Here is a 13734-nt window from a genome sequence, read left to right as displayed (position 1 = left end):
TAACGTAGGACGCTGGTTGAGAGTTTGGCAGGCGCTCCGTGATATAGTCCTCGTGACAGCCATGGAAGGTGGCTGTTACTCCTCTCCGGGGTAAGGAAGCCGAGGTCTGGAGAGGTCACGTGGCAATTCAGGGTCCTGTAGCCAGGAGGCTGTGGAGCCCGATTCCCTCCCAGGTCTCCGTGGCTTCTCCGCTCTTACTCGTGATGCTGCTGTTCCCTCCCCGGGTGTCTGGCGATGGTCAGCCAGCCCATGGAGAGGTGCTGGGGTGGTGGCTCTGTTTCACTTCCGTTTAAAACTTGTCTCGTGGTGGCTGAGCGGGGCTGGAAGGGGACAGGGGTCTTATGAGACAAGAGAGCAGTGCCGTGAAGGCCCCTGCGGGTCTCCTGCCCTGTGTCTCGTCTGCCCTGCCCACGGCTGCCCTCGGGCCACGGAGCCCCCTTGCCCGCCTCTCTGCGGTGACCTTGGGAACCTATAGCTTGGACCTTGCAGGGGGTGACGCCTCCCACGTCACTACCTGAGCACCCTGCTGTCCGCTCAAGCTTGTTGTCGTTGAACTTGGGGCTGCATGACCATAGACACTGTTTGTTCCGTGTGTCCCACGAGGGACGGCAACCTGGGAGATGGCTTTCGGTGGAAGCCCAGTAGAGTCGCAGGGAAGAAAGTTGACTCTCATTCCTTTTCAGTTTCCCGAATGGATAATCTTAAATCTTGTATTTGTTGCTTTTGATTACATTACATTGATTTCAGGTGACCGCAAACACAGTCGGTCCACGGGAGCTGTTGGCCACCTGAGTCTCCTGTCTGTGAACATTCATGTTTCATAGCCCAGTTTCTCTGTGGTTGGTTTTTATAGGAAAACAGGGGTTTACGGGAGGAGGGCGAGCCGAGGCTTCCTGAGCAGGAGAGGCGCCGAGCATGGTGTTTGCATTCATCTGAGTTTCTCAAACGTTTGCAGAAAGGCCGGTTTGCTGTAGTGTGGTTAACACGGGCAAGGGGAGGGACATGTGACAGCAAGTCCAGAGAGAGGGTCCTAGAGGGGGCTCGGGGGGGCCAGGGGGGACGGGGGGGGGGCGGACAGGGGAGAAGCGAGTGTGCAGAGGCTTCAGCGCCTTGGCCTTTGCTGTGTACAGTCTCCAGGACGGAAGGACCGCCTGGGCAGGTCACTTCTTCCTTCACATAGTCTTTCACTCAGTGGGTGGTATTAGAGAGTGCCTACTGCATACCTGCTCTCCTACATAACCGGTTCTCAAAAGCCCTTTATTTCCAGGGCGCGCTCGCGGGGGCCGGAGGTGCAGACACACCCCGCCTGGCACGGAAGCGCAGCTCTGGGGGAGCCCGGTGGCGTGCGCGCTTACACTCCCTGGTGGAGTGCGGGGAACTTCTCCACGTGACGCTGGAGTCTGAGGAGAAAGGGGAGGGCGTTGGAAGACATGGGAGATTGGGGGGGAAGCCCAGAGGAGCAGAGGCACGGTGGGGGACTGGCAGGTATGTGGGGTTGTCAGGGCAGGAAGTTATACAGGGAGGAGCAGAACAGGGGTGCTGCCGAGGGTCAGGCTGGGGTGACTGTGCGTGCAGAACTGGGGAACCGGGGCCATCGGGCAGGGCATCTTGATGGGTCATCTGGTCCCCCTGCCAGTACCTTAGAATCATCTGGAAAGTTGTGAAAGCCCCAGCGCCCATGCCCTGTCCACGGGCCGGGCCGGGCCCTGTTATACTGGACCCTCCCTGGCTCTGATGTGCAGCCACGGTGGACAAGCACCGCCCAGGGGGCAGGTGACGATTTCAGAGGTGCTCTGTAAGGTTACTGTGGACAAAGCACAGGGTGAGAGGAGGAGGGTGGGTGGGTGGGCAGCGCGCGCCGTGGCAGCGGCACTGTAGAGGGGCGGCTGCTGGGTGGTGGGCTCGACGGAAGGACAGGGCAGGGCGCGGTGACTCTGGAGTGGAGGTGGATGGGGGTGGGGCGGGGCCCGGGTGCCGGCCAGGGGCAGCGTCGTCAGCCAGTTAGGAGACACAGAGTGACACTCCGGAAGGAGATTACGGAGGGCGTGGGTGCAGAGAGCGGGCGGGGCTGCAACGCGATTCTGGAGTCTTCCTTGCACAGACAGCCTGAGCCTCTGTTGGGCGAGGGTTCATCTGGGGGCACGCGGTGACCGTCTGAGGTGAGAGGGGACGCCGAGGGGCTGGCAGAACACCACCTGCTCACTGGGGCCTGGTGGGCACAGCAGCTGGGAAGGCGGAGGTCAGGGTGACGGTGCTCGGCCCGCGGCGCAGGGGCCTCAGGGAGCAGATCGAAGTCTGTGGGGCGGGCGGCACACGGGGCGAGCACCCACATCCATCATGGCCGTGGCCTTAGCAAGCAAGGCCTCAGGAGAGGGGCCGGGGGAGCAGGACCTCAGGGCTGGCAGGGGAAGGTGCACTGCAGGTGCCGGTGAGCTTGCAAGGAGTGTGGGGAACTCGGTGTTGGGAAATGATTGACTCCCAAAGCTCCAGTGCCCGGAGCGGAGCTGTGTCTAGTGTGTGGTCAGGGCTTTGTAAGTGCTGAGTGAGGCTGGAAGGGAGGAGGGGAGGAGGGAAGGAAGGAGGAAGGAAGGCAAAAGGAAAAGGAAGGGAGGGAGGGAGGGACGGAGAAAGGAAGAAAGAAAAAAATGTAAGCTGGGGCGCCTGGGGGGCTCAGTCGGTTAAGCGTCCAACTTCAGCTCAGGTCATGATCTCACAGTTTGTGGGTTTGAGCCCCGCGTCGGGCTCTATACTGACAGCTAGCTCAGAGCCTGGAGCCTGTTTCAGAGTCTGTGCCTCCCTCTCTCTCTCTGACCCTCCCCTGCTCATGCTCTCTCCCTCTCTCTCAGAAATAAATAAAACATTTATTTATTTAAAAAATTTAGAAAAAATGATTCTCTCTCTCTGTGCCCCATCCCCAATCCCTTTCTCTCTTTTTCTCAAATTAAAAAAAAAAAAATGAATGAATGAATGAAATCGGTGGATTGGTCATGTGCCCCATCCCCAATCCCTTTCTCTCTTTTTCTCAAATTAAAAAAAAAAAAGTGAATGAATGAATGAAATCGGTGGATTGGTCATGTAGGTAATTTCATCTCAAAGGTGAAAGCCCGTCTAATACAGTCTCCAGTCTCAACTATAGATCTGATGTTACAACCCCACTTAAAACACGTGTGTCCTGTTGCTGTTAGAAAAACATCCAGATGCTTTTAAAAAAAATTTTAAACATTTTTATTCATTATTTGAGAGACAGAGAGAGACTGAGGGAGGGAGGGGCAGAGAGAGAGGGAGACACAGAATCCGAAGCAGCTCCAGGCTCTGAGCTGTCAGCACAGAGCACGATGAGGGGCCCAAACCCAAGAACCATGAGATCATGACCTGAGCTGAAGTTGGATGCTTAACTGACTGAGCCACCCAGGTGCCCCTTCAGACAATTTTAAGAATGACTTCCCAGACCCCTTGTGATGGTCACCACCCCCCAAACCCCCCCAGAGCTTGGGCTCTGCGGCCAGACTGACTGGGTTCACATCCCAACTCAGCCCTGAACCAGCTGTGCACTTGGGCATGTTCCTTAACCACTCTGAGCCTGGATGTCCTTGCTCAAACACTGCTTAAGAGAACGTGGTGAGGGTCAAAGGCGATCCTAGATGTAGAGCCCCATCCAGCGCTGAGCCCAAGAAATACTTACTTGCGCTGTTTCCACTGCCGCTTCTCCACTCGGCCCAGACTGAACTGCTTTCTGTTCCCTGACAACATGCCGCTCTCTCTCACGGCCAGGCCTCTAGATGGCCTGTTTCCGCGGTTCCAAATGTGGACTTTCCTGGCCTCTGGGCTCCATGAGGTGGGGTTTGCTTAGTCCGTTCACAGTTGTAGCTGTGATGCGTGTCATTACCTGGCAGCATAAATATTTCTCAAAGTGGTTATATCAATGGCTAGAGCTTCCGGAACCAAGGATGGCCTCAGAGCTCGTGCTGTGTGCTGGACTGTGTATAAAGCATCATCATGATAATCGCGATGCCGTTATTACAGCGGCAGTTTATTGAGCGCATGCACAGGTACACGTAGTGCTAGGAGCCTTCTGCAGATCGTGTTACTTAGTTTTATAGTAACCCTCTGGGATAGGTGCATTTTATAGACGAGGAAACCGAGGCTAGGAAAAGTGTCGTGCCCCAGGTCGGCGGTTCTCTACCCTTTCATAGGCTTAAAAGTTCTTGAGGACCTCAGAGGTTTTGTTATATGGAATAGATCTCTCAGTATTACTGTATTAGAAATTCAAATGGAGACACTTGGAAAATATTACTGCAGAAAATCAATGTGTATGACCCCGTTGCGTTTCCCTGTAGGCTCAGGGAAACATGGGGGCTTCAAAATAATGACATATTGGATGATGATTAGGTGACAGAAATTAGAGCAGGTGTAACCCAAGGTAGCTAGTAACTAGCTAGCAAAGGGCTGTCAAGAAACTAAGCTAACCTCTGAAAACTCCCTATGGCTCCTCATTTATACCCAAAACATTTGTACAGCCTTCGAAGACGTTAGAGGACACAACCCACCTGAGCACGCATTCCTTTGTTTGTCACATGTCTTATGGCCTTTGATAAACCCACTGTGCACAAGAGGTGCGGGGTAGTATTCATATGAAAATGGTCCGGGTCCCCTGGGGCCCCTGGAAGTGCCTGCAGACCGCACCTTGTGCACACCACCTTCAGTCATGGAGCTGTTAAGTCCAGGGCTGATATTCAAGCCCCAGGAGGCAGATTCCAGGGCCCGCACCCAGAGCCACTGCGTCCTGTTGCCTTCTGTATTTTAACAAACATGTGGAATATTATTTTGGTCCCCAGGCTTTACCAGGTTTGCCACAATGAGCATACACAATTTTTATGGGATTAGAAAAATATTAGCCAATAAAATGTTGGGGGGGGGGAAGTAGTTCTTGCCCTATTGGTGGGTTCCTACAGTTTTCTAAAATATTTGCCTGTGCCAAAATTGCAATATAGGTGCTTCCGCGATTCCAGAACTTGCGATTTGAAAAATTTGTTCTTTTTATATTTGTTATATCTTTACCACAGCATCCTCTACAATCTCTAAACTGCACATAATGTAACTGGTACCGTTTGAGGACCCCCGACATGTGTATACATCCATGAAGCCATCACAAGCCATCAGTCAAGATAGCAAACAATCCCACCACCCCCTCCCCAGCAAAACTTCCCCGTGCCCTCTGCAGGTCCTCTCCTCTACAGCCCTAGCAACCACTGGTCCCCGCTCTGTCACTGCACATGACTTCGAATTTTCTAGGCTTGTGTACAAATGAAAGCATGCAGTTATTCTTCTTTTCATCAGGCTCTGTTCCCCGAGCATAATGATTTTGAGATTCAGTCACGTTGTTACGTGTATGCACAGCTGGTTTCTTTTCGTCACCAAGCAGTGTTCCATTCCTTCCCACAGCCTGCGGGGCCACTCAGTGTTGAGTGTTTTATTTGCTACAAATAAAGCTGAATAGATTGTATAAGTCTTTGTATAGACCTACATCTTTATTTCTCTTGGGTAGATGCCCAAGGGCAGAAGCGCTGGTTCCTCTGGGTGACTGTATATTCAAGGTGTGTATGCAAGGTGTGGATTTAAGGTGTGTGTTCAAGGTATCTACTCCTGGTTTATATGCAAGGTGTGTATTCAAGGTGTGCATTCAAGGTGTGTCTTCAAGATATATATATGCAAGGTGTGTATGCAAGGTGTGTGTTCAAGGTGTATATCCAAGGTGTGTATGCAAGATGTGTATTCAAGGTATGTGTTCAAGGTGTATGTTCAAGGTATATATTCAAGGTGTCTGTTCCAGGTGTGTGTTCAAAGTGTGCGTTCAAGGTGGGTATTCAAGGTATGTGTTCAAGGTGTGTGTTCAAGGTGACTGTTCAAGGTGTCCATTCAAAGTGTGTATTGTAGGTGTATATTTCAAGTGTGTATTCCAGGTGCATATTTCAGGTGTGTATTCCAGGTGCATATTTCAGGTGTGTATTCCAGGTGCATATTTCAGGTGTGTATTCCAGGTGCATATTTCAGGTGTGTATTCCAGGTGTCTTCCAGAATGGTTGCCCGTCCCTCACCAGCCGTAGGTACTCCCATCCTTGTCAGCACTTGATAGGTTCAGTCCTTTCCATTTCAGCCATCCTGATAGGTGTGTCCTAATTATTTTTAAAATTCAGACTCTGCAGTAAGTTTCAGGATAACACTTCAGGAAGAATCCTTTACAAGAAACTTTTGGCATGCATTGGAATTTGTGGCCCACCCACCAGCTCTCCAGTGCTTGTTCCAAAGGATCAAGCGTTAAGTGAACATTCTCATAAAGAGAAACAGCAGCAGCCGGACCTTCCCGACAGGTAAAGAAAAACAAAATGAAAGCACGTATCAAAACCAGTGTCTGCTGTAGGGTAGGTGGTTAGTAAATATTCATTGACTAAATGCATGTTTTAATATTTTATTATTGAAATGAGAAAAATGACAAACCATACACACAGCGAATTGGGTCAGGGGAGTAGAGAGCAAGCAGAGATCTTAGAGATTATTGGGTTGACCTCTTCATTCTGAAAACGAAAGCACTCAGGTCTTCAAGGTCCGGGGCCTGGCCTCAGGTAATTCACAAACTTAGTGGCCATCCTGGGTCAAGAACCCAGGACCTTCAGCTCCCAGAGTACCTGTCTGCCACTCAACCATTACATGCCTGCGTTCTCATTTGTTCTTTTCCAGAACCTTAGACTTCTTACCACTGTTTAATATTTATGGTAAAATATACCCATTAAACCAGTTAACATTTCTGACATGAATGATAGAATTATTCAAATGATCCCCAAATTGAATTGTAACAATAAAACACGCTTAGCATATCTATTAAACATTGGACTGATGAATATTCTAGCCCTTCCTCATTTTGAAAAATATAGGTTTAGCCTAATGGAACGATATTATTTTCACTTGCTGGTTCATAGCTTATAATAAATCCACAAGGAAAGTTGAAATGTAGACCTATTCAGCAGACCTCACTCTGTCATTTCCCTTTAAAAAGTTCTTAAGTACAGAGCCGTGGGAGTATTTTAATGCTGCGCTAATGAAATTAGAATATCTGGGCATTTCAGTGGTAGCTTTTTAAATGGGCAGAAGGATGGTATTTTAAGAGAAAGGTTAAATATTCTATGATGAGGTATGTCTGCCTCCTAATACCAATGGAAGGAGTAATGGCAATTATGTGTTTTATAAAATGTGGGCATTCCTGGAGAGCTCTTTAGAGCTGATGGAAGGAAGCAGCAGGAGAGGAGAAGTCCTTTCTCCATGACTGTCGCTCGGCTCTTCCCCTCCCCCCACACCAGTGGGGTCCTAGAGACTTTTCTGAAGAGCCCAAGAAATCCTTATCCCTGATCACATCTCTCCCACATAGCACACCACATTTTATAAATGTATAGATTTTATAAATCCAGCTGACTGTATAAATCAACTTGGAATAATTGCGAACTTCTCTTCCTTCCTATGGCTGTTTGATGACTTTTTGGACCTGGTTACCTCTAAGTGGCCTATTTAATTTAAAGCCTTGTAAAGTGCTCTGACTTTTCACTTTCCCACTTCACACAAATATTTACTTTTCGCCACCATGTCGGCCCGTCACATGCCCTATTTATAAACCAGCCCACGGCACAGTTGAGAGCCTTAGCACAGGGATGGCAGTTTCCACCTCCCTGGAGCTCCCAGCTGTGGCTTGTGGCCAGATACTCACCACACAGGAAGAGTTTTCACCTGACACGGTGCTGCGGGCCTCTCTGGGACCCACAAGCCATGGGCGGGTAAGAAGTTCTCAAACCACTCCATCCACCTGGGCACTGGTTCCTTGTTTGTGAGAAAGGACTGGTAGACCTCCTTGTTGCCCTGGGTTGAGCCGAAATTGGGTGAGGTCTGTAGGAAGCTCTCCGCTAAATTCCCGATTGTGATTTTAGAATGAAGCCCACTGGGGACAAAAGCACCCTGACCAAGAAAATGACTAAGGATGAAGTGATTGAAAAACTCAAAAGACGTATACAGCAGCAAGACCCAGCATTCCTAAAAATATTTCTTGAATTCAGCAAGGAGCCTGCTGGCAAAATTAATGCGCATGACTTCAAGAAGGTAGGAGAACCGGGTTCGCTGTGTTTCTGAGTTTTCTTTCGTTCCTGGAGAGATTCTGTTGTTTCGTTGCACTAACCGTCTCTAAAGGGTAGGCATTACATTTTCGGTGAGGGTTTATTTTCTTACCGGCAAAGCACATCTATTTCCAGGCATCGTTCAACAATGTAAAGGGATTCTTTTGGCTGAAAATGTCTTTGGCAACTTCCTTCAGAGGATACTATGGATGTGGCCAGTTTTTCGATATTTAAACTTTTGAGACAAAGTATTCACCGAAGTGTGGTTTGGCCGGCTGCGGAGTATTGTTGAAGGGGGCTGGGGGCAAGAGCCTCTCAGGCCCCTTCCCTGCCAGCGAGGAATCCGGTGACGCTGTGGTCACAGAGCTGGGGTTTGTTCCTCGAGCACGTGAAAAAAAAAATCTGGCAGTAAAAACTGGGAAGCTCAGAGTGTTGATTTGTACGCGCTTATGGGAGCTGGAAGGTTCTGCCAGAAAGGACTCAGCGTGAAGGGTTCTGCATAGGCTTCTCAGGAATTAATTTCAATGATTGCTTAAAATTCCTGTTACGACCCTTCCAGCTAATCATCTTCAGCTATTTTTAAGGAAAGCACTGCAGTTAATATGTAGCAGTGTCTGTGTGGACGTATTTAGAAGAAGGCAATATTAGAAGCTATTATTTATCCAGCACCTGCCCCCATGCCAGGCGCTGTAAGAGGCTCGGTACGTATTTTCTCTGAGCTGACAGCGTCACTGAGGCTGGATGGAGGAGGGAGCCGGGCCGTCCGCACGGGGCTGGGGTGGGTGTCTACTGCAACAGCCTAGACCTGTCCCCCCTACCCCACTCCACCCCAGACTGGAAGATGTGCAGTCACGAGGCATGATGATGGGGACAGACTCAGGAAATATTTGGGAGGAAAGGGTGATAGGTGAAGAGCGGCTCCTCAATCTCCGGTCTGGGGGGACTGGGTGGCTATGATGAGCCATTGAGAACGCCGGTGAGCAGGGTGGATGGTGGAACGTGGGTGTGACTTGCCTGATGCTCCCAGGGCACCTTGTGCCAGACTCTTTGGTCCCCAAGTCCCCTGGCACAGTCCTGACCCCTCGAGCCCCACAGCCCTGAATGATCGTAGTACTCGATGCTTTCGATTATGGAGTCAGTTCACAGGCTCACAGGAGACCAAGAACCCACCAGGCTGCCGCTGACTTTTCAGAGGGACAGTGGGTACCTTAGAGAAGGGCAGTGGTGGCGGCAGAGCAGGGAGCCCTGCCCAGAGCGCAGGCTCCCCGCACAGCTCTTTGCCCTGCTCGCGTGAGGCGGCCAGGAAGCCCAGCAGTACGCCTCCCATCCTAAGGCCTCTGCGCCATCGCTAAGCCAGCGACCCCATTGCGGGCATCTCCGTTCACACCCCGGAGCACCCTCCTGAGCCTCAGTCTCTGCTCCCCGCCTGCCTGCTGGCCTTCTGCGCACGGCTGTCCAGAGATGCCGGTGTCCTCACCAAGGGCGGCCTCTTCCGGTTGCTGGGGGCTCCAGTCTGGGGTCTTCCTTGACTCTCCTCTTTCTCGCACACCCACACCCGGTGCGTCAACAGAGGCAACAGGCTTTGTGTGCTCACAGCCCAGCGGTCAGGGCCGCACTCCAACCAGTCCGTCAGAAGGGGCCACTCCTGCTCAGAACGCGCCCGTGGGTCCCCACCTCTTCTCGGATACAAACCGGAGTCCTCGCAGGGCCTAGAGGCTCCTGCATTGCCCAGCAGATGGCTCTGCCTAGGCACTGGCTGTCCCCTCCGCCTGGAGGGTGTCCCTCTTACAGCTGCAAGACTGTCCCCCTCGCCTCCTCCAAGCCTTCGTCCCCTGAGGCGACACTGACATTCCTATGGCAAATATAACCTGCTCTCCCACCTTGATCTCCTTTCCCCCATTTTTCTTCTCTGGTGTCACCGTCTGCTGCCGTGCAGACTGGGCTTAGGATCTTTTCGTTCATTCCTTCGCTCTGCTGTTTGCTCGATTTCCTCCATTAAAGCATATGCTCCAAAGGTGGACAACTTTATGTCTTTGGACAGTGATGCATCCCAGATGCTTGGCATGAAGCAGGGCCCAGCATTTACTGAACGAGTGGATGAGCTTGAAGAGGGACTAGAGTCCCTGGGGGCCCAGAGCGGGGGCCGCTTGCGGACTGAGGGGGGCAGGTGTTTCAGAAGCCCATCAGGATCCCTAGGCGTGAGGCTGGTTCCCACACCGCCCATGGTGAGGCCCAAGCCCCCCAAGCTCCCTCCTCTGCCCCCGGGGTTTCCCTGCATTCTTGCTGACCTTGAGGGGCACCTGCCAGGACACTTACTCTGCTGCTCGCTTCCTGGAGGTGCCTGAGTGCCTCTCCCTCTCCCTCTAGGGTCTCCCGGCTCCCCCGAGACTTCCCTGCTTCCTGAAGATGCACCTGCAGCGAGGGGACAGGGAAGGAGAGACCACAGGAGGGCAGGGCCAGCATGCAGGGAGGAGAGTTGATGGCTGTTTTAACGACCAACTCGCCGTGAACCCGATTAGGCAAATTATTGGCCGAATTCCCCCCTGGTGACTTGTGGGGTTTAACCTTTGGGAAACATCCTGTCGTTGACCAACCTTTTAGCCCAAAGATCAACAGCCATGGGGTGATTTTAAACAGTCCACTAGGGACCTAGGTTTGAACTTCAAAAGCTGACTTCAAAGCATTATGTAAATATAAACTTCATAGTTTATTGAAGAGCTTGTTTCTAGATCAAGGTGCTTCTCCTACCTGTGAGGTCAGAGCTGGAGAAGTCATGGTCGTACGCTACAGAAAGAAACAATTTAGGTTAGACATAATGCAGGGCATCGAGATGTGAAAGGTTTGGGAGTGTCGAACTTCAGTGGCAAGGAAGCCTTTGAAACCTACTCCTCTGAGACCTTTAAGGATAAATGACAATAACAAGTGTGTAATTGTAGTAACAGCAGTAATAGCTGCAGTGACAATGATGGCCTTCCCTGGAATAGTGACAGTGCGGGGCATGGTTATCACTACAGCCACCAGTGATCCGGCCCCTCCGGTGTGCCTGCGTTCTGGAAGTTGCATCGCATATCATGTTTCTAAGACTCACAGCAGCCCTGTGGTGCATACATTACACTGGGCACATTCACAAGTGAGGGGACCGAGCTCAGGAGTTAGGACAGTGGCTCAGTGTTGTTCAGTTGGTAAGCCGTTCAGGCACCTGGATTGGAATCCACATCGGTCTCTGTCAGCCTCAGACCCCTGATGGGTGTAAGATGGGCTACCTGGGTTTAATGTGAGTTTGCTGGGTGTAAGATGGGCTAGCTGGGTGTGAGATGGGTTTGCTGGGTATCAGATGGGCTAGCTGGGTTTAATGTGAGTTTGCTGGGTGTAAGATGGGCTAGCTGGGTGTGAGATGGGTTTGCTGGGTATAAGATGGGCTACCTGAGTGTGAGATGGGTTTGCTGGGTGTGAGATGGGTTTGCTGAGTGTAATGTGGCCTAGCTGGGTGTAAGATGGGTTTGCTGGATTGTATCTGGCCTCAGAATTTTGTAAGCAGAACATTAATTTTAACAACAGTGTTCTTTAACTTCTTCCTATCATATTGGTCATGGATATGCAATGTTCTTGCCCTCCTTTCTCCCCAAATCTGTAACCACACCAATTAGTTTGCTGCAGTGGTTGCCGAGTTTCATCCCAGAGGAATTGGGAGTGAGGCTCCAGTCACGTGCACCTGCCTGACAAATTATACATACATGTGGTTGTTCCTGATTTGAACGTAGGCAGTGCTTAGCCATTTGCCCAAATACCTTGTCCTCTAAGTGAGAAGCGCTAATTATTTATTCTCATCAGCCATTGCCTCACCTGTGGCAGGGGAGCAGAAGGTTGCCGGCCATACGGGTTCAACGAGGGAGAGGTGTAATAGAATCTCGAGCCGGGTGGGGACTTGGGGATCACCAAATCCAGGGCGCCCCTGTGATATCATTGCTGGGAACACGGTTTCCGGTTTCACCACCACAGTCAGGAAGATTTTGTCTACAATATGATTTATTTGTTAACGAATAGCTGGTCTTCTCCTCTGTTTTCTCTCTTGACTATAAAAGATAGAGTTTCTGGAGAGTGCGGTGACTGGTGACAGTACTGGGAGTCTTAACGAACTCAGGGTGCTTTCTGTGGTTAAGTGAGTCATTCCCACTGCGGACGGTGGGGGGACTGTTCCTTCTGGAACACCACTAGACCCAGTCTGGGCACGTTGCATCCGACATTAAACCATGTCTCACCACAACCCTAAAGACACCCCTTTCTCCCAGGAGATGCCCCTGTCCCCGATCATTGCTTCCTCTGGTTGCTGCACCGCACGGCCCGTGACTTTCGCATACTTCGTGACATATAGTTTTATTTAGAGGACAAGTTAAGAACCAGCGGCACTGATGCAGGAAGACGGGTGTTGAACTGCAGGGTGATCTAGAACCTTTATATTCCTTCTCTAGGTGCTTTTCTTTTCTTCTCGCCCTCTCCTTCACATGCTGACTTAACAGAAAACCCCCTAAACCACATCCTATGTAAGAGAGGTGGTTACTTTTCTGCCTCATAACAAGGGGTCCAGACCCAGGTCACTTCTAGCTTTCTCCTCTTTCCGCCTCCTACCCGTGCATGATAACACAGCTGCCGGGGCACCAGCCATCACACACGCCTTTCAGCCATAAAGAAGGGGCAGGTGAGGGCAAAAGACTTGAGCCAGACAAGTCTTTTTTTTTTTTTTTTTTTTCCCCAAAGCGCTTTCTTGAAAGCTTCTTTCAGCAGCTTCATCTTATGGACCAGGCTGTGTTATACAGAGGATTCATAAAGAGACATGTGCAATTTTTTTGCTAGGCACATAACTACCTTCAGAAAAAGCAAGGTTCTGTTCCTAAGGGAGAAGGAGAGATATACATCAGGCAGGCAGACATAACAGTCTCTGCCGTCCTTTCTCTCAGTAAGCATTTTGAGGGTGCCTGCTCACACTTGGTATGGGGCTGAACCACACTGGGCCGTGGAGAAGCCAGAGGTTTCATTGCTTGGGGCCAGTGACCCATGGGGAATATAAAATGACAAACCATCCAAGGACACATAAGTCAAGATTAGTCTAACTGCGTAATCAGACTAACTGAGCTATTCCCTTCATCAGGAGTTTGAGGGCAGTTACAATGACAGTTCCCTGTAACTGGCTGTTCCTGGTGGGAAATTGTTATTCCTCATCCACAGTAAATACACCGTTGTTGTTTGGTTCATTGTTCTCTGTGGCCCCATCCCTGGAGTCCCAGCAGAGGCCTCTGGAGACGACATAGTGCAGCAGAGCCCCCGAGACCTGTGTTAGCAAAGCGAGAGCCTGTAACAGCCCACCCCAGCGCCCCAGATTCTCGGGGCCCATGGCTCCTCACCTCTCCCCTGCCTTCCTTAGGAGGAGGGGAGCTTTTCTTCCTCCTTCCAGCAGAGCGCCCCACACCCTTGGGGCACGGGCCAGACTCCCGAGTCCAGGAACCGGCCCCTTCCCACCCCGAACCATCACTTCCTAATCATGCAGCCTTTCCCATTTGGGGGTCAGGGACCTGAATATAAACCA

At 51.0% G+C, this 13734-nt stretch overlaps 1 protein-coding gene across 6 annotated transcripts in view; it reads left to right on the top strand.

The window, feature by feature from the left end:
* The window catches only part of EFCAB6 (EF-hand calcium binding domain 6), a 239900-nt gene that overhangs the window by 125012 nt on the left and 101154 nt on the right, over nt 1-13734 (top strand). For all 6 annotated transcript variants that reach the window (XM_039236383.1, XM_039236388.1, XM_039236406.1 and 3 more), the window contains 2 exons: nt 6195-6368; nt 7971-8139. In XM_039236383.1, coding sequence (XP_039092314.1) covers nt 6195-6368; nt 7971-8139 — 343 coding nt within the window. The remainder of the gene's footprint in view (nt 1-6194; nt 6369-7970; nt 8140-13734) is intronic.

This window comes from Hyaena hyaena, unplaced genomic scaffold (genome assembly GCF_003009895.1).
Source record: "Hyaena hyaena isolate Hyena2069 unplaced genomic scaffold, ASM300989v1 scaffold_4, whole genome shotgun sequence".
In the NCBI taxonomy this organism is placed as follows: Eukaryota; Metazoa; Chordata; class Mammalia; order Carnivora; family Hyaenidae; genus Hyaena; species Hyaena hyaena.
The sequence above is the reverse complement of the archived record's forward strand: the minus strand, read 5'-3'. Positions and strand labels throughout refer to the sequence as shown.